At 37.7% G+C, this 27,068-nt stretch overlaps 1 protein-coding gene and 1 pseudogene across 2 annotated transcripts in view; both read right to left on the bottom strand.

The window, feature by feature from the left end:
- Positions 1–13,520: 13,520 nt before the first annotated feature.
- Positions 13,521–13,698, bottom strand: LOC111540673 (annotated as a pseudogene).
- A 4,982-nt stretch (positions 13,699–18,680) lies between these two features.
- The window catches only part of ST8SIA1 (ST8 alpha-N-acetyl-neuraminide alpha-2,8-sialyltransferase 1), a 139,384-nt gene continuing 130,996 nt past the window's right edge, over positions 18,681–27,068 (bottom strand). For both annotated transcript variants that reach the window (XM_023209077.1, XM_023209078.1), the window contains one exon: positions 18,681–20,062. In XM_023209077.1, coding sequence (XP_023064845.1) covers positions 19,576–20,062 — 487 coding nt within the window. In that variant the 3' untranslated portion in view covers positions 18,681–19,575. The remainder of the gene's footprint in view (positions 20,063–27,068) is intronic.

Below are 27,068 nucleotides of genomic sequence, written 5' to 3' on the forward strand. Positions count from 1 at the left end.
AGATTCAGATATGGCAGAGATGTTGAGATTATCAGACCAGGAATTTAAAACAAACGATAACTAATATGCTAAAGTAGACATGAATAATGGACAAAGCAGACAGTGTGCAATAATAAACAGGCCATAAAGGCAGATATATTGTCCGGAGCCATGAGGCCCGGAATTAGCCGACCTTTGTTGCTTGATCTCCGCAAAGCCGAGACAAGATGGCACATTTCCGGGTTCTTTATTATAAATTTTTCCCCTGCGCGCCTAAAGCTTTTCCCGCGCGCCTAAACTTTTCCCGCGCGCGCCTAGACTTTTCCGGCGCGCGCCAACCTTTCCCGCGCGTGCGCAAACATTTTCGCGCCCAGGAAGATATGCAGCCTAGGGCGCAGGCGCGATCCCGCGCCCGGGAAAATTACAAACCCACGGCGCATGAGCAATTGTAATTTGAGAGAACCCAGCCCCCCGTTACCGCCCTGGCCCAACCTCTTCCCCTGCCAGCCTATATAAGGCATTGCACTGCCACCATTAAACGAGACTTGATCAGGCTATTTGTCTTGTCTCTATTTCTCGTGTTTTCTTGTCTCCTCCATTCCCACTCCCCCTTTCAGGGTCCGTTCGACTGTCCTGCAGGTCGGGACAATATATGAAAATACTAAGAAAGAATCAAAAAGAAGTGCTAGAGATCAAAACACTGCAATAGAAATGCAGAACGTCTTTGATGTGGTTGTAAGTACACAGGACACAGCTGACAAAGAATCTCTGAGCTTGAGGATATGTCAGTGCAAACCTCCAAAACTGAAAAAGCAAACAGAAAAGAGACGGGGGGAAAAAAACCAGAATAGAATATCCAAGAACTGTGGGATGACTACAAAAGTTGTAACATATACATAATACATAATGGAAATATCAGAAGTAGAAAGAAGAGAAAGGGACAGAGAAATATTTAAAACAATAATGACTGAAAATTTCCCCCAAATGAATGTCTAATAACGAACTACAGACTCAGGAAACTCATAAACCAATAAGCAGAATAAATGCCAGAAAAAAGACTATCTCTAGACATATAATATTCAAACTGCAGAAAATCAAAGATAAGAAAAAGTTTGAAAAAAGCTAGAGAGAAAAAAAATCCTTATCTATAAAGAAGCAGTTACGTTTGTTTTCTCACAAACTATGCAAGCAAGGAAAGTGAAATGAAATATTTGAAATGTTGAGAGGAAAACAACCCACCAACCTGGAATTCTGTTTTCTGCAAAATTATTCTTCAAAAGTTAAGAATAAATAAAGACTTTCCCAGACAAATAAAAATTGAGGGTATCTGTTGCTAGTAGACCTCTTTCATAATAAAAATTAAAATAAGCTATTTAGAGATAAGGATTATATAGGTCAGTGTGATAGTCCATTCGCACTCTGCTCTGAAGAAATACCCAAGGCTGGCCTCTACAAAAGAAAGAAGTTTAAGCAGGGCGCGGTGGCTCAGGCCTGTAATCCCAGCACTTTGGGAGGCCAAGGTGGGCGGATCACGAGGTCAGGAGATCGAGACCATCCTGGCTAACACAGTGAAACCCTATCTTTACTAAAAATACAAAAAAATTAGCTGGGCGTAGCGGCGGGCGCCTGTAGTCCCAGCTACTCGGGAGACTGAAGCAGGAGAATCGCGTGAACCCGGGAGGCGGAGCTTGCAGCAAGCCGAGATCGCGCCACTGCACTCCAGCCTGGGGGCAGGGCGAGACTCTGTCTCAAAAAAAAAAAAAAAAAAGATGTTTAATTGACCCATGGTTCCTCAGGGCTGGGGAGGTCTCAGGAAACTTACAATCATGGAAGACGGCAAGGAGAAGGAGGCACCTTCTTCACATTGAGGCAGGAAGAATTGCCCAATAAAGGGGGAAAAGCCGCTTGTAAAACCATCGGATCTCATGAGAACTCACTATCACGAGAACAGCATGGAGGTAACTGCCCTCATGATTCAATTACCTCCCACCAGCTCCCTCCCATGGTACGTGGGGATTATGGGAACTACAATTCAAGACGAGATTTGGGTGGGTACGCAGCCAAACCATGTCAGTCAGAAACTCAGACCTACGTAAAGAAAGGAAAAACATCAAAGAAGAAATAGATGAAAGTAAAATTAAAATTATTTTCTTTCTTATTCTTAATTGACCTAATAAAGAAGAGTTTGTTCAAAATTATGATAGCAACAATGTATTTTATTATTTCCATATATATATGCTATGTATATGTGAAATACATGGCAGAAATAATACAAGTGATGGGAGGAAGGAATTAGGAATATTTTATTATAAGGCACTATTTGTGAAGTAAGTATAGTTTTATTTGAAAGTGAGTTGAATTAGTTGTAACTGTATATTGCAAACTCTAGAGCAACTATTAAAAATATTAAAAAGGGCCGGGCACGGTGGCTCAAGCCTGTAATCCCAGCACTTTGGGAGGCCGAGGCGGGCGGATCACAAGGTCAGGAGATCGAGACCATCCTGGCTAACATGGTGAAACCCCGTCTCTACTAAAAAAATACAAAAAACTAGCCAGGCGAGGTGGCGGGCGCCTGTAGTCCCAGCTACTCGGGAGGCTGAGGCAGGAGAATGGCATAAACCCAGGAGGCGGAGCTTGCAGTGAGCTGAGATGCGGCCACTGCACTCCAGCCTGGGTGACAGAGCAAGACTCCATCTCAAAAAAAAAAAATATATATATATATATATAATATATATATTAAAAAGTACAACTGATATACTAAGAAGGAAAGAGAAAATGGAATAATGTAAAATGTTCAATCAAAGCCACAAAAGGCAGAAAAATAATGGAAGACAAAAATAGGAACAAAGAACAGGGACAACAATGGAAAACACTAAAAAATGTGGTAGATACTAATCTGACCCATATCAGTAATCTCTTTGAATGACAGTCCACCAATTAAAATACAGAGAATGTAAGAAAGCATCAAAAATAAAACCCAATTGTGTGTTGTCTATAAGAAACTTACTTTAAAGACATACAGATAAAAGTAAATGGGTGGAGAAAGATATATTATCCTAACACTAATCAAAAGAAAGCAGGAATAACTATATTCTGTAACAATATTAATTTCAGACAAGGCAGAGTTCAGTGCAAGGAAAGTTATCTGGATAAAGAAGGGCATTACATAATGTAAAAAGAGGTCAATTATTCAAGAAGACATGGTAATCTTTGATGTGTATGCACCTAACAATATGGCATCAAAATAAGTGAGGCAAAAAGTCGAGCAGTCCAGATATGGTGGCTCATGCCACTAATCCTAGCACTTCGGAAGGCCAACGCAGGAGGATTACTTGAGGTCTCTCACTTTGAGGCCAGGCTGGGCAAACATAATAAGATCCCATCTGTATAAAAAATTTTTAAAAATTAGTTGGGCATGGTAGTGTGTGCCTGTAGTACCAGCTACTCAGGAGGTTCAGGCAGAAGGATCACTGGAGCCCAAGAGAGAGAGGCTGCAGTGAACTGTGATTGTACCACTGCACGCCAGCCTGGGTGACAGAGCAAGACCATGTCTCTAAAGAGATAAATAAATAATTTTTAAAAAGCTAATCAAACAGAAAGGAAAAATAGATGAATCTATTATGATAGTTGAAGATTTCAATATTCCTGTATCAGAAATGGCAGATCTAGCAGACAGAAAGCCAGTAAGGACACAGTTGAACCCAACACAATGAATCACCTGGATATCTAGATATTTATAGATTGCTTCATCTAACAACAGCAAAATACACATTCTCTCAAACTCCTCTGGAACATTCACCAAGATATACCACATTTTGGACCGTAAATCACACCTTAACAAATTTTAAAAGCACAGAAATTATACAATGTCTTCTCTCAGACCACAATGGAATTAAACTAGAAATCAATAATAGAAAGCTAGCTGAAAAATCCCCCAAATGCTTGCAGATTAAAATGCCTGGACTGCTCTATTAGTTTTTGCCTCACTTATTTTGATGCTATATTGTTAGGTTCATACTTTTAAATAACATATGGGTCAAAGAAGAAATTGCAAGGGGAAATTAAAAAATATTTTAAGCTAAATGAAAATGAAAACACAATGTATCAAAATTTATGGGATGAAGTAAAAGTAATGTTTAGAAGGGTATTTATAGCACTGAATACATACGTTAGAAAAGAAGGGCCAGGTGCAGTGGCTCACACCCATAATCCTAGCACTTTGGGAGACCAAGGTGAGCAGATTGCTTGAGCTCAGGAGTTTGAGACCATCTTGAGCAACATGGCGAAACTCCATCTCTACAAAAAATACAAAAATTAGCCCGGCATAGTGGCGCAAACCTGTACTCCTAGCTGCTTGGGAGGCTGACGTGGGAGGATCATTTGAGCTTGGGAAGCAGAGGTTGCAGTGAGCCAAGATTGCACCACTGTCCTCCAAACTGGGTGACAAAGGGAAACCCTGTCTCAAAAAAAAAAAAAAAAAAAAAAAGAAAAAGAAAAAAAAGGTAAGGAAACAAAAGGAAAAGAAAAGAAGAAAGACCTAAAAATCAATGAGTTAAGCTTCCCCCATAGGAAACTAGAAAGAACTTGAGAGAAAATAATTGCAAAAAGACAAAACCAACAAGAGAGTATTATTCAAAACGTACAAAATCTTAAAACTCAACAATAACACCAATAACCCAGTTAAAAATTAGATTCGAATCTAATTGAATACATCAGCAGCATTAGTTGGCTCATTGAGTATTTCAGGACTCTTTCCCTTCTACCAAAAGAAAAGAGAAAGAAACAAAATGGCATTATTGGTGGCTGCAGTGAGTCTGCCTGAAAAATACCATGCTTTAACTATTTTGTATTTACCTCAATAAAGCAGGGGCTCTAGTCTGCTGGGGGAAAAAAGAAAACCTTAAAAGAAGTTAGAGGGTGAAAGGAAAAGCAAGCATCACCTATAATACAATGGTGATAATTATAGCAAAATCTTCAGAAACATGGTAAACTGGAAGACAATGGGATAATATATTTAACAAGCTGAAAGAAAACCTGTCAAGCTAGAATTCTATAGCAAATAAAATATACTTCAAAAACGAAAGTGAACTATAGACGTTTTCAGGTAAATAAAAGCTGAGAGAGGCCATGTGTGGGAGCTCATGCCGGTAATCCTTGCACTATGGGAGGCTAAGGTGGGAGGATCACTTGCACCCAGGAGTTTGAGACCAGCATAAACAACATAGGGAGTACCTGTCTCAAAAGAAAAAAAAGAAAAGAAAGAAAGTAGAGAGAACTTGTTACCAGCACTACAGGAAAAGCTAAAGGAAGTTCTTAGGCTGTTGAGAAATGGTATCATTTCTACAGAAAGGATTAAAAGCAATAGATCTACACATAAAGGGGTATATAAACAAAAGTGTGTTTTCATATTCTAATTTCTTTGAAAGGCATCTATGTTTTTAAAACAAAAAACAGCAATGTTGTATTATGGAATTAATCAAATATATAGTAATAATACACATGGCAATAGGAAAAAGGATCGGGAGACAGAGTAATGTGACATATTAATATAACCTTATTTGTGAAGTAGTATAATATTAATTCATGTCATACTGTGATTAAAGATGCATATTATAATCCCTAGAGCAACAGATAAAAATATAATAAAAAAGATTAATCTGAAAAAAGGCAAGAAAGCAGCATGAAAGGCAAAAAGAACAGAGGAAAACCAATAAAAAACAAAGTTATGCACCATACACAGTATTTCTATCGGTGATGAACTGCATATATGACATTAGTCTCATAAGATTGTAAATTTAGTACAGCCTAAGTGTACATTGTTTGTAAAGTCTACAGTAGTGGACAGTAATGTCCTAGGCCTTCACATTCACTCATTGGTGGACCCAGAGCAACTTCCAGTACTGTAAGTTTCACATGGTAAATGCCCTATATAGATATACCATTTTTTAATCTTTTATATCATATATTTACTGTATCTTTTCTGTGTTTAGAAACACAAATACTTACCATTATCTTCCCGTTGCCTACAGTATTTAATAGAGTATCATTCTATACAGGTTTCTAGCATAGGGGCCATCGGCTATACCGTATAGCACAGGTGTGTAGTCGGCTATAGCATCTCGGTTTGCATAAGTACATGCTATGATGTTTGGAAAATGATGAAATCACATAACTCATTTCTCAGAATGTATCCCACCATTAAGTGACACATGACTGTAATAAAATGATAGACTTAAATCCATCAATATCAACAATTGCATTAAATATAACAGTGATAAATGCCTCAGTTAAAGGGCAAAGATTGTTGAAATAGATAAAAAAGAAAAACAAGACCTAACTATGCTGCATACAAGAGATACATTGCAAAAATAGAATAACTACAATAAGCTCAAAGTAAAAGGACAGAAAAAGATACACCAGGTAAATATTAACCGTAAAAAATTTTGTAAGTTTTCATTAATGTTGATGTAGATTTCAAAACAGAGTATTACAAAAAAAAAGAAAAATGTATGTAATTATTTTGATACTTATTCATATTATAATACTTATATTGTTATAAAAGTTAAGAATAAAAGGGCCAATTCATAAAGAAAATATAACAATCTTCAATGTGTATTTCGAGCAATCAAGTGTTGGTCAATTAGGACAATAAGCCAACTGAAAGCAACAATCAAGCCTTTATTTAACTGGTACACTGCAAGCAGGAGGTACCAGTTTACTAGGGGATAGTTTTTCCCCATGGAATGGTACTGGGCGAGAGTTAACTGAATGCAGTGTAGATGGGAGAATTGTCTCAATGCTAAGGAATCCTAAACAAAAGGCTCTTTCTCGCTTTATGGACCTATGGGCCAGGGGGAAGAAGAGAGGGCAGGTCTTCTAGCAGCGGAAAGATACCGAGTCAAAGTGGAGAAGTGTCTCAACAAAGTCCCCTGAAAAAAGGCCTCTACATGAAGATGTTGGGTTAGGAATGCCAATATGCATATGAGCATGGCTCTCCTAAGAGTCCTAAGTCCTTGACTGCAACTCACTCTAGAAAACTGATGAATTGGCTATGCACCAAGGTGTGAGGAGGTGATATGGTCTGGATGTTTGTCATCTCCAAATCTCGTATTGAAATGTGACTCCCAGTATTGGAGGTGGGGCCTGGTGGGTGGTGTTTGTTTGATGGGGACAAAACTCACATGAATGATTTAGCACCGTCCCCTTGGTAGTAAGTGAGTTCTCACTCCAAGTTCACACCAGATCTGGTTGTTTAAAAGTGTGTGGTACCTCCCACCCTGCTCCCACTCTTGCCATGTGATGGGCTTGTTCCTGCTTTGTGCTTTCCCTTTCAACATGATTATAAGCTTCCTGAAGCCCTCACCAGAAGCCAAGCAGATGTTGGTGCCATGCTTGTACAGCCTGCAGAACCATGAGCCAATTAAACTTCTTTTCTTAATAAATGACCCAGCCTCAGATATTTCTTTATAGTGATTCAAGAACAAAATAATACAGGAGAGCAACTTCTTTCCATTAGGCCTGCCAGACAAAGCCTTATAATTATCTGTGGTCAGTCACGAAGAATTACAGATAGGAGTTTGATCTGGAAGTCAGACTCCTCAATGAATGAAACTTATAATAAATTTCAAAGTAAATTCAATAAAACTAAAATGTATAGAACTAAAAGGAGAAATTGGCTTATCATACTTAGAGACTTTACTTTTTTTCTATAGTTAATAGAGCAAATAGAAAATATATCAGTAAGGGTGTACAGTTGACCCTTGAAGAGCGTAAGTTTGAACAGCGCAGATATACTTATATGAGGATTTTCTTCCATCTTTGCCAGCCTGAAATAGCAAGATCAATCCCTCCTGTTCCTTGTCCTCCTCAGTCTACTCAACATTAAGGTAATGAGGAGGAAGACCTTTTTGATGATCCACTTAATGAATAGTAAATATGCTTTCTCTTTTTTATAATTTTCTTAATAACATTTCCTATTCTCTAGCTTACTGTATTGTAAGAATACAGCATATTTTTATATATATATGCAAAATATTTGTTAATCAACTGTTTATGTTATTGGTAAGGTCTCTGGTCAACAGTAGGCTATCAGTAGTTAAGTTTTGGGGGAATCAAAAGATACATGTCGATTTTCAAATGCATCGGGGTCGGCACCCCTAACCTTTACATTGTTCAAGGATCATCCCTACTTGACCTAATAAACACTTTCAGTACACTATTGCCGAGAACTACAGAATGGATGTTCCTTTAAAGTACTCATGGAACCTGTGCCATAAAATAATTCTTAATAAATTTTAGAAAATAAAATCACACATAATATAGTCTCTGGTCATGCCAGAAATAAATGAGAAAGAGATAACAAAAAGATACCAGAAAATCTTCCATGTATTTGGAAATTTAAAATATACTAAGTAACAATTGATTTAAAGAAAAATCACAAGATAATTAGATAATATTCTGATTTAAAAAATGGTAAAAGCACAATGTATCACAACTTGTGGAGCCTATTCTACTTCCATCCCTTGGTTCCCAGATCCAGATATTCTAAATACAACCCAAACATATAATGGAAGAAACTAGTCACTGTGCAAAACATACACCACATCCTATAAGATGGCACCCCATATTCCCAACATTGTCTCTCAGATGTTCCTTAAAAATGAGTCTCTATTAGGCCATGATAACTTTGTGTAAGGCAGACACTTCTAGATCAGTGTTCCTCAAACTTTTTTTAATTATCCCCCAAATAAACTTCTAAGATATTTTTTTCTAACCATTATAGTATCTAATTTTTTTTTAACCTCTGTCATTCAAAAGATACCCGGATGGCTAGATAGTAGAAAGGAGAGTTTTATTAGCAATATTGGTTTGCAAGCCAGGAAAAGAAAGTCTCCAGCATAGACCAAAGGAGCTCTGTCTTTGCAGAGGGGAAAGACAGGTTGGGTTATATGCCTGGCAAGGTTTGTACAGTCATAAATATTCAGCGGGTTTGAAGGGAAAGCTATACATATTTATGAGGGGAGCAGAGTATATGCATGATGGCCAAACATCCACATAACATACAGCCGTGTGCACTTTGGGGCTGAGTTTTAGCATTAAAATGAGGTGGAATTTGGCTCTTTACATCAAAAGGTGAAGTATAGGATGCAAAGAGTTTGTGTGTAGCCTTTATAAGCTGCTGAAACTGGCTTCAGGTCTGCAGTAGCTTATCAGAAGAGAATGTTTATAAGGCTGATCCCCTGTCCAATCAGAGTTGCAGTGGTCTGGGTTGTAAATCAGAGTTAGGATAACTTGCCTGAAAGCTCTTATTGTTAAGGAGGTTGGTGAGTGGTGAGAGTGTGGTTTTTCTTGTAGGAATTTAGAAATGTGTCATGCCAGTCAGACCCTGAATCCTCCTCCCATAGGTTTACTTTGTTTCCTTAATCTTTGGGTCTGTCCTGATTGATAAAAAGGCACTTAACTTGGTCTCTCGGATCACACTCCCTAAAACCAATTTTTGCCTTTTTAGGGGGCAGTATCTCTCCTGTTGATAATGTATGTTCTATATGATACGGTAAAGAATAATACTCATACAAGCTAGTTCCATGGGAATTAGTTCCTTGGTACATTTCTTTAGCCATAAAATGTGTGTTCCTTGGTCAGAAGGATATTATATGTTGTACGTGATGTCAATATGGTAAATGAGTCACTCTGTAAGTTCACAGATAGCCATGCTGGCAGAAGCACTGAGGACCGGAAAGGCAAATCTGGAATACAAGTCTAGTTCAGTTAGAATAAATTATTATGTGCTCCAGAATAGAACGCATTGAAAACCACTCCAGAAATTAACCTCACTACTGCAGTCATAACCTTTATAAGAGGCCCAGACTAAACAGTGTGTTGAGTGGCTATCAGCTGGTCTGTTTTCTCAATTACTCCACTACTTTCTCAATGGACTTCTATACAAAGTGGTTTTGGTAACAGGTATGGAGGTTATGCATGGAATCGACATCAAAGACTAATGATAATCTGGCTTCCACCACTGCCAAGTGCCCAACGAACAATAGCAAAGGCTAATGTTAAACCCTTGATAGAGAAGCATTCTCTTTCTAGAGATCAGTAATCTGCCTGGAAGGAAATTGATTACAGTGCTCCCACCCAATGAACACTTGTACCTTATTCTTGCTGTCTCCCTTGCCCCCATATGCAAAGGTTGGAATCTCCTTGATTGACATCTATCTTGAGACCCACAAATTCTTGATTGCCTTTTAACCTAACATTTGATTGCACTGTTTACCATGAAAACATTCCCAAGTATTGAGGGTGACTTTTTAATTCCTACGCAGAATTCATGACTATTGAGAAGGAAAGAAATAACTTTTACTCTATCTATATAAAAGAAACAAAGAACTTGTTTTCTTATACTTCCAAATGCTCATAAAATGGAATAATATAAATTATAAATGAAGTCAATCCTTCTACATCTATAATTGTTCATATCATCAGGAATCTAACTATATATCCAAAATAATAAGTTTTCAAGCAAATATAGTCTGTGATTTATAATTATCCTCCTTTTAGGTTTAGGGGGAATTCTTGAGTAATTAATGCCTTTGGAGTCTTAATATCTGTTTTGGAATGCTCAAATTGAAACAAAGTAGAAGAGCAGGACTCAGTCAAATCTAGATTTGGGGACTTAATGATAGTTGGTGAAAACAAGTTGAGTCTGTTTTCCTCATATGGTCTGAGGATAGGTTAGGGTAACCCACATTTATACTGGAGCTTTGCATTTGTTTCCAAGTGATTCAGCTAAACACCATGTAGATTTTCCATTAGGTAATATAATGTCCTTTCTTAAAATAGCTGTAGCCCAAAAAGCTGTGTCGTGTGAGAATGAAGTCAGAGAATTAATAAGGAGATCTGTACAGAGTACCTTGATCAATTTCTGAGGAGAAATGTATAATAAAGGATGGATCAAGGTCACATTTCCTGATGTCACTCCCTTTGAGGAAGAGTCTGGCAGAACTGGGCCAAAAGCGCCCAAGGGAATTGGGAGTTTGAAGCAATTATCTAAATAATTCAGACAAAAAGGCACACTTGGGCTTTGAAAGTCACCCATATGTGCAGAAGGGGAATCTAAATGTATTGCATCTTGTTAGGAATGTATTAAAGTATCTCTTGGACACATAGTGATATTGACAAAAAGGAGTAGTTTTATCACTGGAAAAACTAACCTCATCTACATTCATCATATTAAATAAATGCTCAGTTTTCTTTCTAGTTTGCCCTATAGATAGTCCTTTCATCCCCATAAGAAGCACCAATAGTGTTCTTATATTCTAGCAATTATAATCCAGTATTTCTAAAATGATTTCCTCACTAAGTCTCATGACTCTTAATCTGTAAGAAAAAATATCAGTGTAGCTGATATGGATACAAAATAAAGCAGGACTAGAAAATGAAAGAGCATCACCCATTTAATTCTGGAAAATAAAAAAACTTCACAAGCTATAAAAAAATCATTTTATTCACAGGGTACATTTACAAATTTTCTCCAAGTAAGGGAGGTAGAGAAATTGAGACTTACTGAACCTTCTCACTGCCAGCCATAATTACAATGAACACACCAAAGAAAAAGACATGTTTTTACAGCAAACCTCCTCCTATGACATTGCATTTAGATTCGGTGGAAAGAAGCAAGTCAGCAGAACCAACAGAGATAGATACTAATTTTTCTAGTCACACTGTAGAAAGTACCAATTAAAGTTTTCTTTTTTACCTGCAACATTTTATATGAAACTCTACAAAAAGAATTGAAGCACACTGATTTTCTCCACACTTTCTGCCAATGGAGGTTGGTTTTAATAGAAAGAAGCAATTCCATATACTCTTCAAAGGTGATTTCAATTTTATAGTCTAATCTAAATTTTTTCCCCAGAATTATTATATCCATGAACTAGTAGTCAGATTATATTATATGAGAAAAAATAATATTTAAATTTTTCTTATCTCCAGCCTCAAACTTTGCTCTTGAGAAACAGTTTGCACACATGTGGAATAATGTTAAAAGGTGCCATAATAGAGTCAAAGAGACCAAAAAGACACCTTTCTTCCCCAGTGCTTTTAGACCAACTATGCTGCACGGTAACTGGAATTCTAGTAATATTTCAGACTTGTTAAAGATTAAGCAGGCTTTTTGATGGAGCTGTATTTGTTCTCTTCTCTCTAGTGTCTCTAAGATGTACCCTAGTGGCCATCAGTCATCCTAAATTGTGAATCCTGTATATTAGTTATAAGGGGAGTGTCTATAGGAACCTATCAACAAGAGAGCCCAGCGGTGCTTAAGACTGAATGAAAAGCAGTGACAGTTTTATTCCTTGCTTCTGGTGTTTGCTGGAGAACCAAACATTAATCCTCTTGCATTTATCACCTAAAGAGCTTCCTTCTAGAAGGTTCTACAACTTCAATAAAGGATATTTACATACTATTATCAGACTTCTCCAAGGCCTATGTACTATTGTTCATTTCTATAAAATAGTCACATTTGCTACATTTATAGGACTTCTTGATAATAATGATACAACTTGGAACAGACATGGTTACATCTCTAAAGTGACAGAGGTACACGAAGGAAGCACATAAGGAAGTAGGGGTCAAGCCAGAAAAAGTTAAGGCACCCTCTGCCACTTCCCACTACCACTGAATCAGCCATCTCCCTCTTCTCCACGGGTGAAGGGCTTATGTGTGTGTGTTGTATATACTAGAATACAGGGTAGAAAATACATCTAAGTCAGCTTAAGTAATCTTGGATACAAAAGCCTATTACTGAAGTAATTGTGGAGGCAAGGTTAGAACCTCCTGTTCTAACTCTAGCTATGCATAGCCCACTTTCCAAGGGTGAGGGTCAACGTGACACTTCCTGCTATCACTGCCTCATCATTACAGGAGATCTAAATAATAATCTTATTTGGGGAATATATACCAAAGTACAGACAAAAAAAAGGCTATGAAAACAGGAGCGTAGGGCCGGGTGCGGTGGCTCACGCCTGTATTCCCAGAACTTTGGGAGGCTGAGGCGGGCGGATCACCTGAGGTCCGGAGTTTGAGACCAGCCTGACCAACATGGAGAAACCCGATCTGTGGTAAAAATACGAAATTATCCGGGCGAGGTGGCGCTTGCCTGTACTCCCAACTACTCCAGAGGCTGAGGCAGGAGAATCGCTTGAACCTGGGAGGCGAAGGTTGCGGTGAGCCGAGATCACGCCATTGCACTCCAGCTTGGGCAAAAAGAGCAAAAAATTCCGTCTCAACAACAACAACAACAACAAAAAAAAAAAAAAAAAAAAAAGAAAGAAAGAAAAGAAAAGAAAAGAAAAAGAACTCCCCGGAGAGCACTTGTCGGAAATGGACAGCAAGGGGTGGAGCCTTGAGACTGTCATGGTCCGAGTGGGTAAGCAGGTACCACTCTGCTCTCTCCGTCAGCATCTCACGATCTGTCACACTGCTTCCTCTAGCATCTTCTCTCTCTCTCTCTCTCTCTTTCGTTTTTTGTTTTTTGTAACCAGGGAAAAGCAGGAACACACAGTCCCCCATTATCACAAATTATGCGGGCAACTTTCCCACATTTGGGGAAATCGCAGGGGTCAGCACATCAGGTGTGCAATGGATAAGTCTCACCCAGAGAAAACTATCCATTATTAACCATAACAGCTGGATGACAAGATATTTCCTTTAAAATATTTCAAAAAAGTTCCATTCTTGAGGCTCCCCTCAAGGTCAACAGCCTCTTTCTTGCTTCCTGCTGAACTCTCTTCTGAGATCACTCCCAATCATCCTTTCAAATTAAAACAAGATCTTCTCTCTCTCTTTTTTTTCAGTTTGGTTAAACCTTTTTTTATTACAATTTTCTATTTTCCTTACTGTGCAGATAAAATAGACATTAACTGATTCTTAGTTTTCTCTGCCTTGGATTAAATCACATCTCTTAGATGTTTATTGGTATTGTGCGAAGCATATATTTTAAAAATAAACATTAAGAGAAAGTTTAATTACATAGAAGCAGAAAGAGGCAGGATCAATATATTTGGGTATTATTCTATAAAATTCTCAGACAGCTTGGCATCATTGCTTATATCCCACAGCTTCAACAAGAAAAAAATTACGTGAAAGAATTTTAGCACAATATAGAGATCAATAGAAACACAGAAGAATGACCATAAAATATAATTCCTCTTCTGTGCTTTAAGAAGTTATAGTCATGGGCTTTGACTATCTGGCAAATGCTCACAGGTATGTAAGTCAATTTATAATATGGTATTTATTCCTTACGTATTAGAGACAGAAGAAATCAGAAATGTTGGCACCAGAGAAAGCAAATTAGAGGGAAACAGAAACATGTATTTTCCCTTATTGAAATGGTGAGCAGAGGCTGTGTTATGTTTGAATAAGCTTTTCATTCATGCTCTTGCTTCAATCTCTCACCCCTAAGATGTATGTAAAAAATTCAAAAGACAAGTCTGGGCTGAGGGTAAAGCAGATGGTATCCATTTTCTTATGATAGAAGGGAAAAAAGCTACAACAATTATAGATTCAAGTCTCCTTCCACTTGCAAAATAGAAATTTTGTAGTGCTCAATCCAAATATTGTGGCCTCATATTTAGTAGTTTATAAACAGATGCTCTGGGCTTCAGACTTCCTGTGAGTTAGTCTCTAAGACTTTTAGAGAAGCTATGTAGAAACTGGTGCAATATTTGATATATCCCTAGCTTCAAGGACCCAGACTATCCATATAAATGAGGGGGAAAAGCTCCACTTTAGAATTGCTGGCAGGGCTGGCAGGGCTATAACTAGGTCCCGGTGATCAGACTCTGCCACAAGACACCCAAATTTAGACAGCACGAGTTTAAGCAAAAACAAAACAGTTTAAGGTAGTGTAAAATTTTGAGGTCCTCAGCGAATTTCCACACTAACTCTCTAGTCACAATGCTACTAGCTCAACTTTGGAGCCAAGGCAGCTCTCCTGGGAAAGGACAGAGACTGATGGTGCTAAAAAGCCAAGGTTTAGGGCAGAGACCACTCTGCCCTTTTACATCCTGAGAGCGTGGGGCTAGGGTCATCTCCTCCTTTCAACTTGCCTCACCCTCCTCCTAGCACATAGTGGAATGAAGTTGCTAGTTATATGTACTGCTGACTTTATTAGAGGCTTTGACCTAGGTTGCAAGTACCTTGAAATTGTTAACCCACTTCTACCACTTCCAGCCCTGATGTGTGCCCAACAAAATTCATATAACCTGAGAGTCGACCTATATGATGGGAAGATAAAGAAAGAAAAAGCATAATATTAGTCTCAGTCCTTATTTCTCCACAAGCTTGTCCTCAAGTTCATATAAACGTCCTTAACAGCTCTTGATCTTTGGAATTCTACAAACATAGAGCATATATTTCCTGGTGCTGGTGGGAAAGTATTTACACAACACACTGAACATTTCCTAAAGTTTTCAGTGGACTGGTAACATTCCCCTCCCCCTTAGGTCTCTCCCGACAAGGATTTGTCAGTGAAAAATTTCACAAAGTCGCTATTTCAAACAAAGAAATTAAAACTCTGGATGGCTGACTTTCTATTAATAAAGAAATTAAAAACTGTATATAATAAAGTTATAAAACTGGAATATATAACTGCTGACGAACAGAAATGGTATCAATATTGTTTCCATTTTGAATCATCTATAACACTCTTGTAAAACCCTTGACTAATCCAAAGATATTTTTGGCAAATTTAAATCCCAGGATTTTTTCAGTTATTTTCCATTTCAAGCCATGTTATCCAGATTGCTTCAGGTACAAGTTATATATAGCCTGAGCAATTTTTTTAGCCAAGAGAAAGACATGAGACATCACAAAGCCAAACACAGTATTGTCTGAACATGTGCCATTTGGGATCATTTACTTCCTACCCTTGTGAAGACAGGTAAAAGTGACTTGTACAGAAGCAAAATCCAGTGAGCACTTCCTTAACTTCTTACATGAGAATTATGCAGTTTAGATGCACAATTTTGTATAAACTTTTGGCAAAATACTCCATACAAAGCATATGTGTCTGTGAGTCATTGTCCATATAAAAATCTTTCATATAAACATTACTTTACTTTTCTTAATTATGGAATGACTTAATCCTTCACTTATCTTAATTTTCCTGAAGTGTGATTAAAATTAAAGAGGCCATACTTAGTCATGATCTTTGGAATCAATGCAGTTCTCAAATCAAGGCTAACAAAAACTAAAATCCTATCAGGATACTAGTTTTTAGCCTCTTCCCCCTTCCTTTTGCCCCCATGGAGCAGCCAAATTTTTATGACCACACAACTATTTTTTAAATTAGTCTGATGGTACAAAGAGATGCCCCCTCTTGGCAGGTGCATCATCAAAAGTGATTAAAGATTTTCTTATTGAGTGTCTTCTGAGCTGAATTTTAAGGGTCAGTTATTTCAAAATGTAATTGATCAAATCTGGAAAAGTACCAGGCCCAATTCTGAAGGTCTTAATTTCAGATAAACAAAGAAAGATAGTGGGAGCTTAGAATTGAAGATCTTAATAATAATAGAGTATTCCAGAGCACTCTACAGGATGATTCTAGCAGGGTCCTTACTTAGGAACACATAACACAGTAAGGATAGAGATGCCTAACTTCATGACACAAACACACACACACACACACACACACACACACACACACACACACACACTTCTATCTAATCTATTATGGACAAAAGGCATATGTATGTCATATCTAGTGAGTTGTAATCTACGGTAAGAAAATATTTTCATTAAATTGTAGTCATAGTTTGAATGCTGTGAGGGTGTATGTCTATCTTTAAGTGAAGACAAAGTGGAACAACCAAAATTTCATTTTGGTCTAATCCAGGGTGTCTCAACCTTGGTACTACTGACATCTCAGCCTGGATAACTATTTTGTTGTGAGAGGCTGACTTGTGCATTGTAAGATCTTTAGCAGGATCCCTAACCTCTACTAATTACATGCTATCAGCACCCTCGGGTCATGAAAATAAAAAAATGTCTCTGGTCTCCAGACATTGCCAAATGTCACCAGAGAGGGATAAGGAATCTTCCCAGCTGAGAAGAACTGGTCTAATCAAACATCACCAGCACGGGCCATTTCTGTTTTGCCCTTCAGAACCCACATGAAATAGTTCCACAAGTTTGTAAACTAAAAATTATATATAAATCTACTGCATAAATCTACCCCAGGCATCATAACAAGATGAAAAATTTCCACATAATATTTTTTCCCTCCCTTCCTTCCTTCCTTCCTTCCTTCTTTCCTTCCTTCCTTCCTTCCTTCATTCTCCTTTTTTTTTTTTTTTTGAGATGGGATCTTGCCCTGTCACCCAGGCTGGAGTGCAGTGGCACGATCTTGGCTCACTGCAACCTCCACTTCATATTTCACAAATATTTTCAGTGGAACTGTGATGGAGCTCATTAATTACATTTTAACAATTAAAGTACTAATCTGAGTAACACATACTTTATTAACTTTTATATGTGTTTTTGTTAAGGCTTTTACATTTTTAATGGTATACTAGTGAAAATGTGTTCTTTTTTAGGTAACTACTAAATAATAATAGCTCAAAAGAGGAAACATATTCAAAGTTTCACTCAAAGTGAATATTTAACACAGTTTCTTCATGGTACATTCTCACGTTTTTGTTGCTGTATAGCAAATCAGTTCTCCAATAGAATCAATACTCTCAAATTCTTAACTTTCTAAGTAACAATATAATCTGCACTATCAACAAGTCATATTTTAAATGCTAATTTTTATAATAACCTCAATATTTAATTGCATTTAGAAGTGGTCTACTTTAGTGATGTAGAATTTTGCCAAGGGCTTTCTTATGTTGATGTCACGTTAAATTAACCCATCAAAAAATACCAGCCATTATTGTTTACATAGTAACATGGTATGCTAAGATTTTACTCTTAAAATTAAACTAGAACTTTTTGGTACAATTTACCTAAAATTTGGTGACATTTAAAATAATAAAGAAATTGAGTTCTAGTGTCTCATTTTAGCTTAAGACATTCCAAAGTATGAAGACAACTAGAGGCTTCCTTTACCCTTCTCTGAAATGTAAACACATTTGGATGCTTGTAATCTGTCAGTAGAGTTTTCTTGCTGTGTATCAAAGCTGGTGTAAAAAGCTAAGTAGTCCTACCTGCTACTAAGGAAATAAATAGCTACTAATTCACATCTTTTTACTTGTACAAACTATAGCTTGTGTGACCATGCTCGACACCAAGCCCATTCATGAGATTTTGGGTAAAATCAGGATGAGTAAGACAATTCTGCTCATTCCGGGTAAGCATTTGGGGGTAAGATTTGCATCTCGTGCTGCTGTGGGTATTATGTGCAGCAACCAGTGAGCTTGGTTGTCTTATATCAACATGTAATGGATAGTGCATGACACATTTGTGATTTTCCAGCACTGGTTACAAATTTTTGCCATACCAGGTCATATGAGTTCAGTTTTCATAGTTGCACAGAAATGAGCTTTAACTTTGTGTGTGTGTATGTGTATCTACATGTTTGTATATATGCATTCTTGCATGTATGAACACATATCCTTTATCTTGCAGTGAATATGCCACAGTAGATAGAAAAGGGATTTGTCTTCTGGTCTGTCTTCCACAGAGACTAAGCTTTCCATCATTGTGCTTTACTGCATTTCTGAATATTGAATTACGAAGACAATTATGCCAATTTACAAATAAATAATGCACTTATATTGGTAGTTTTTTGCACTAAAATAAAAATGACAATGCAAACAGGCTTACATAATGCAGACCTAAAATTGGGTTTATGTCCTAAATTCTGAGGAAGGAAAGTGGCTCCTGTTATCCAGACTATGAATCAACACAGTCTAAATTCAATAATGCTTCACATTGTCTCTGTAGAGTTGACAAAAGAGGAAGAAGCAATTCTTATGTAAAATTTTAAAAATAGAGGGGAGATATAGTTAATATAGACGTGGCTCAACAAATCACAATTATCAGCAGTAACATTTTGTATCTTTATTACTCAGGAAGGGATTTTTTAAATCTACCCACCCACTTCCCCTAAAGAGGGCAAAAATAAATAATAATTTTTTAAAAAACCTACAGTTCTAAAGCCAGTCTTAATAAGACAGGTTCTTATTAATATTATTAAGCCAGTTTGTGTTGACAATCAGCAACACTTTTATCCCAACATTTTCTTTATTCTATATTGATTGATTTCTCAGCCCTAACAACTCAAGTCTGTCTTGTTTTTGAACCGCATCTTCTAGATTTGAACCATGTGCTTTACCAACAGCATTTCACCAGCATTCTACTAGTTGCAAATCTGCCATGTGCTATAAAGTATTTCATAGGATGTTTCATTTCTTATTTGTCCTCCAAGCCAACACTGAAAGTAAAGTTTTGCTTGGATCTTCATCGTTCCTTTCCTGTTTTTCCAAGGGCCCATGCAAACCCATGAAACAACTTGACCATTCCCTCTTGGAGTCACATAGAAAACCTAACAAAAATACCCTGGTTCAGTCTTTTCTTCTTCCATTGTCCCTAGGAAGTGGGCTGGAGTGAGGTATCTTCACATGGGTCCAACTGCATTCTCAGTGCACCGATTTTATGAAGATACCAGAGTTGGAGAAATTCCTCGGGCATGGCATGGAAGCCAGAAAAGGGTAAGACGTTATCATAGTAGTGGTGGCTGATGGGCTGCTCACGCATATTCACAGAGAAGGGCCAGAAGCCATAGATGGCCACCTCTTCACAGAGACCCAGAGCTGCGCTCACCAGAAAAAGTCCTGTGGACAGGCGCTTGGCATGGATTCCTCTACTTTTCCAGAACTTTCCAATGCTACGCAGGAAGTTGGGGTTGGCAAACAGCACTGTTTGATTGGCACCAACATCTGACAGTGTATAATAAACCCGCAAAGATGGCTCTGTTCCTGTCTTCATAGAAAAGGCAGGCATGTAGATGTAACTGTGGTTATAGATTTTCATGTTGTCCACAAATGTCTTTCTGGACCACAGAAGGTTCTGAAACCTGTTAAAGAAAAAAAGAATGGTTCAATTAAACCTAGAGAAAAAGAAACTCACTAAAACCCACTCTGTTGTCTTCTGGTGGCTGTGATACCTCAAATCATCTCAATGAAACACATGAAAAACACTTCATTCGTATTTAAAATCCTCCTTGAACTTATCAATTATCTCTCATCAAATAGCCTGGCTTTTCTCCTGACCCCAACTTCTTAAACACAGTTAACATTCGTTAATGGGGCTCCCTCTGAATTAAAATGCATTACACATTTGTTCTCTTCCAGAATGTTTCTGCCTGAAATGTAAAATGGTTTAATTCTCATAAATTCCTAAATGTTGTTGGCTGGAATTCTGATGAAAGGTACTTAGGCGGTCTAACGTAAGCACAGGAGTGGTTTCTTCATCTGCATATCAAAGGAATCACTTCTAAGATACCTCTTCCCACTGAAATTCTATGATTCTATAAATATTCAGATTCATCAATGCTACAACTATAATATTACATGAAAAAACAAAAGCTTGTTACTATTACAAAATAATGCAGGGAGTTGCCCATATTGCTTGCTCCAAAGAACTCTACTTTCCCATGTTCTTTCAGTTTGGATTACGTGAAATTCTAATGCAGTTGTAGAAACAAAGATACAAATAAGTACAATATAATGTTCTAAATACAATGTTCATATTTGTATAAAGTACTATGGAATACAGATGAAAAAAATAATTCTGACTTGAAAGAGGGAGTGTGGCCCAAGAAAGCTACAGAGCCGGAATAACATTTAAATACACTTCTTATAGGGAAGCAACAGAAAGAACAGCAATTAAACTCGAAGAGACACTTTGGTTATAGGCAAAAGTGCACAATATACTGAGGCAATGACAACGATTCCCTGTCCCTAGAATGTGGGAGGTGCTAATGGCAGGCGCAGTGGCTGAAGACAAGGCACTCTTCGACAAACCTCTTATGTCTGTTTTGTTTGCTTGAACGTCACTCTGTGGTGATGGGAAATCTTCACAGCAGTGACTGCTTACAGCACTTATGACAACTGTTAGTCTGTGTAAAAAAAAAGGTACTCTAATAGACTAAAAGATTACCTTGGAAGGAAGTGGCTGGTAGCCTGGAGACCAGGTAAGAGGTTGCTAATATACTCAAGTTAAAAAAAAAAGAAAGAGAGAGAGAGAAAGAGAGGGAGTGCGAAAGGTCGAGAGAGAGAAAAGCAACAAACTAGACTAGGGCCTTGCAACTTTTAATTCCTTTGACCAAGGGAGCTGACCACCTTGGGTTATGTGCAGGTGGAGCAGCAACATCAAAGAATGAACTGAGCCACAACTAGCAGAGGAAAGTCTGGCCTGACATGTTGGCAGGCTCATCATAATTAGGTGAAATTAAAGTTCTGAATACACAAATCCACAGGACTGTACATAGAAATCAGTATTATTTACTCTGCCTGCCCAGAAAGGTATGGTTCTCAAGGCCAGAAGGAAGGGAAATCTCTCAAGCTGTCTTCATATCCTTGATCCAGTAGCCTGCTTTCTTGATCCAGTAGCCTGCTTTATCAATTTTCCCTGGGCCCTGATACAGAAGTAATAACAGGGTCTTTAGGTAGATTCACTTTAACTTAGAAGGAGCCATGGAAGCACATTCAACCATATCTGGAGCTGGGCCAGCCTCTCTTCCAGGAATACAAATTCCTGCTTCCCAACTTCCAGATGGGCTCTGCTCAGCAATTCTTTTCTTCCTTCTATTGCCCACCAATGTCTTCCACTCTCTTCCTAAAATACTAGTGCTTTCTCAATCATATAGACACACCATGCAGATAACCTCCTACTCCTTTTGAGCCATTGGTTCTCACACTTTAGTTGGAATATCCCAGAGAGTTCACTAATATCACAGCTTCCTGGGTTCTGATGAGAGTGATCCAGGGGCTGAATTTTTGCCCAGTACTCCTGGGTAATCTGACACAGGTGAGACATACTTATTTAGAAGATCAAAGCATCAGTGTAAGCTGTCTGGCTTTCTGCATCCATCCCTCACCATCTTTTTCTTTACATCTTCTAATGACATCCTTACTGCCATTCTAAGAAGTGCTCCACCTTCCCCTCTGTATCTTGAGACAAGCTGTTTCACATATCCTGAAGAACTCATGTTCCAAAGTGGGTCTCTCCTCTTTAAAAAAAAAATTCAACCTCTCCATCTCAACTGAATTATTTCCTCTGTCTTCTACATATGGTTAGAACTTTCCCCTTCAACTTTACTAAGGTATATTTTACAAATAAAAATCGTGTATATTTAAGGTGTGCAATGTGGTGTTTTGATATACACATAACACTGTGAAATGATTACAACAAGCAGGTTAGAACTTAAAAAAACTCTTCTTAATATGTTCACACTGTTTCCAGTGCTACATTCTTGTTCTGTCATTTCACCATCAACCTTCTAGAGCAGTTAGGATACCTCTATTGCTTTCCTTGCTTGCTTCCATTCCCTCCTTATTCCTGTACAGAATGGCTCCCATTTCACAGGGCCCTGCTGGCTGATGGAACTGATCCCTGTCTCTGTAGTGGACTACATACTAGTGGAGAATTACATGCTGCTTCAATAAAGTCAGGATGATTGATTTTGTGTTTCCTGTCTTAAAGCCAACTGATTAGTCTTGAAGGGAGGAGCTTTCCCTCTCTGAGTTTTCACTTTGAAAATGAACACACAGCTTGAATTTACTACAGTCCTAATTTTATTGGCACTGTTATTATTTTTACCTCTCCCATTCTGTGACAAATGACATTATTATTTAAGAATTTGATTCAGTTCAATAATTGCTATGGTATACTGAATATGTTTAATAATATCCTGATCAAGAGTTTAATGGGGTTGGTATTGAATTTTATTACACTATCACAAAATTCAGCTGGAATAAGAAAAGAGGGGTGCTCCAGTTTGTCTCTCTAGCCTCAAACTCAGCTACTCCTCATGTCCTCACCCTATGCCCCAGCCACCCCTGTGTGTGTACCTGTTCATAATTTTTATTGCATATATAGATTCATTTTTGCTGATCTAGTCATTGCCCTGGTGAAGTTGTGTCTATAAATCAAGATCCAACTTAAGCTTTCCTTTATTAGGCTTATTCCTTCCTTCCAACTTAAGCTTTCAAAAGTCTTCTTTGAATTCCTGAATAATAATTGCTCATACTCTCTAAGACTATGTACTCCTTGAAAACAAAGGATGAGTCCTATTCATCCTTTAATTTTTATAACCTAGCTCAGAATATTTGTGTACTATATGAATAGAAAACTACTAAACAAAAATTTTTAAACATAAAAAAGAAATCAGACCAGCCTATGAGTTAAGAATAAAAATGAAGTAAGATTAGCCCATGTATTATTAAAATAGAAATGATTAATTTATAATCAATATGAGCATAAAAGGAAAGACAGAAACAAAGTGGAAAGCACAAAAGTGTACCACATTTTACAAAGGAATTGAATAGGTGATAATGGGGACAAAACCAATAAGATTTTTCTAATTACTTAATAAACAATATTGAGATAGTTAGCTAACAATTTAGAAATCTGAGAGGGAACAGATTCATACTTCACAAGACAATTACTAAATAATTTTAAGATAAGTAAGATAGATATTTAAAATCTAGCCGGCAAAGCGACTCAAGTCTACAATCCTAGCACTTTAGGCAGCTGAGGTGGGAGGATCACTTGAGGCCAGGAATTCGAGACCAGCCTGGGCAACCATCTCAAATAATTATGAGTAAATATTCAGTAAATATTCAGTAAAATCTATGTTACAAAAAAACTAAAAAAAAAATCGAACTTATCAGACATTTGCAAAATATATTTCAACATAGGAAAATATTGACAACATTGATTATGCCATGTTGTAAATTTTCATTACCATGAAGAATAAGATAACTAAAGTAAAAAGGGAATTACTCCAAGAAATATTTACAGCAAATATGACAAATCGTTATCAATAAACTGTAGTGTCTGAATATATTGGTACATCGATATGAAAACGGACAATCCAGAAGGAATTTCAGTAAAACATGTTAAAGCATTTGGTTACAGTTACAAGATGCAAACTGAATACAAAGGGAATATTAATAGAATAGAAAGAAACACAATGAAGAGTGAGGGTCCAGCTCTCACCTCCTATGACAAATCTCTAGAAATAGCAGAAAATCAGTTTTTAAAAGTCCATCTCCATTCTGAAAATAAAAAAGAAAGCAAACCTCAGTGGATCCTGAATCTAGGTTACCTCAATAAAACAGACAGCTTACCAAAGGAAACCAGAGCATGAAGTAACTTGTTGAGCATTCCTCTAAAAGGGAGCAGTAGCAGTGCCCTATGCCTGGAGGCAGGAGATACTAGAGAAAGTGGTGCCTAACAGCAATCAGCAAGGTTATTGTTCGGATTGTGGGGTAGCAGAGACACCCAGGTGGGCTGAACGCTAAAATCCTGCACTGATCAATTATCACCGGGTATGTGGAAGGAGGTGTCAGTTTCCAGGCAGGAAAAGTGGGTATGTGTCCAGAAAGGTGGCTCATCCTAGGGAAATGGAATTCTCAACTCATACAGTATCAGCAGTCAGGCCTATAGTTCCCAAGTGGAATACTGACACTGAGTAGCCCAAGGAGGAGACCTACAAGCAGTAACATTTGGGAACCGCCCAAGAGAAAGCAACGTTGCCACCTTCTCAACCCAGAGTAAAACCCACCTGTTGGTAGGTACAGTCTCTGCATAGAGCTTCCAGTCACCAAACAAGAACACACAGGCAAGCTCAGAAGACACTGATGGATAGTGTCCAACACAAGAGTCAGAGCAGAGGGACTCAGAGGAAACCAAAATCATTCAAGGGGCAGAGGAAAACTCTTAAACATCTATAATTAGTTTGTTTACTCATATTTATGGCTATCACACCTGGACTAGGATGATATAAAAAGAAAAAGCATTTAGGTAGTAAGAAAGTGCTGCTGGCAATTTAAAATATATAACAAAAAGTGGATTTGGGTAAAGGAAAGCTCCAGAAAAATAGCTATAGAGTAGCCCTAGAAAGCCATCAATCAGGTTGAAGTAAGAGAAAAATACAGCTCCAGATGAACATCTCAACAGAAACAAACAGCGCCCCAGATAAACCAATGTGCAGCAGGGATGGAAGAGCTGCACTTTCAAAGGATTCCAGAGATGGATTCACGACTGCTGCATGGAAGGGCTTTATGCGCTCTGGGAGAAAATTTAAATGTGGACAGGCTATCAATTCCTGTAATAAACTTTTTATCTCAGATGTGAACTACACTTAGGTAGACACTGACTATTGATTTGATAGTGATATATCTGGATTGAGAGGTCAAGAAAGTACAACTGTATAAGGTAGACAGCTGTGCTGTGAGGAGCAGATGAAGAGAACTCAGTCTGTTTTTCCGTAAGAGATCAATAGACAAGCTGAAATTTTAAGAATTGTAATTAAGCATATTGTTTTCACATGTGACAAGAAAAAAATCAGCTGAAGAAGTTGAAAGGTATAGATTCTTGGAACATAACTTGGGGGAGTGGGGGGGGTCTGAGACAGGAGATTGCTGTTTTTCATTTTGAACTTTGTCATATGAGTTAATTTTTCCACCTATGTGTATTATTTTGGTAAAAACAGAAATTTAATGTTTAAAATTATAAAAAAGACAATTTTTATTGACCAAGTTCACAAGACTACCAAAATAATAATAGTCAAGAAACTTTAAATACCTAGCATGATAGCTTTTAAAAATATATATAGCATAAACCAATAAAAACTACAGATAGAAATTCACAAGTCCACAATCATAGTTGAGTTTTCAATTTTAAAATATATTATTTAAAACACATAAAATACAAAATTTCTAGCCAGGTACAGTGCCTCATGCCTATAATCCCAGCACTTTGAGACGCCAATGTGGGCAGATCATGAGGTCAGGGGTTCGAGACCAGCCTGGCCCATATGGTGAAACCCCATCTTTACTAAAAATACAAAAATTAGCCGGGTGTGGTGGCGGGTGCCTGTAGTCCTAGCTCAGGAGACTGAGGCAGAAGAATCGCTTGAACCCAGGAGGGAGAGGTTGCAGTGAGCCAAGATTGCGCCACTGCACTCCAGCTTCGGTGACAGAGCAAGGCTCTGTCTCAGAAAAAAAACACCAAATTTCTACAATGGTCACACATTATGTTACAAAAGAAAAAGCAATAATAAAACAATTATCATCATGTGGGTCACACTGTCTGATCAAAAATGTAAAAAAAATGAGAAGTCTGCTGGGCACGGTGGCTCACACCTGTAATCCCAGCACTTTGGGAGGCCGAGGATGGCAGATCACGAGGTCAGGAGATCGAGACCACGGTGAAACCCTCTCTCTACTAAAAATACAAAACAAAACAAAAAAAAATTAGCCAGGCATGCTAGGGAGCGCCTGTAATCCCAGCTACTCGGGAGGCTGAGGCAGGAGAATGGCGTGAACCCGGGAGGCGGAGCTTGCAGTGAGCCGAGATCGCTCCACTGCACTCCAGACTGTGGGACAGAGTGAGGCTCCATCTCGAAAAAAAAAAAAAAAACAGAAGTCAACAACATAAAAATACGCACACACACTGCACTAGAAAAAATATCTAAAAACATATTTCAATTATGTATATAAGGGGAAATCTGTCACTAGTTGAAGATGCTATAATTACCTATCTAGAATATACAAAAGAATCAACTGAAAAAAATACTTATTGGAACCAATAGAGTCTTAGCTTCCCTAAATAGCAGGAATCATATATTAAAATAATACAATAAAACAAAAATTTCACTGTTAATAGCAACAAAGCCCCCAAAAACTTTGAAACAAGCCTAAAAATAAATACAACATTTTTATGGGGACAATAATGAATATTGAAAGATGTCTCCCCATATAAATTTGTAGGTTCAAACACAATCTCAACAAAAATCCCAACATTATTTCGAAGTAAAATTTGATTTTACTTCAGATTTAACTTATTGTTAA

Source organism: Piliocolobus tephrosceles, chromosome 10 (assembly GCF_002776525.5).
Source record: "Piliocolobus tephrosceles isolate RC106 chromosome 10, ASM277652v3, whole genome shotgun sequence".
Taxonomy (NCBI): Eukaryota; Metazoa; Chordata; class Mammalia; order Primates; family Cercopithecidae; genus Piliocolobus; species Piliocolobus tephrosceles.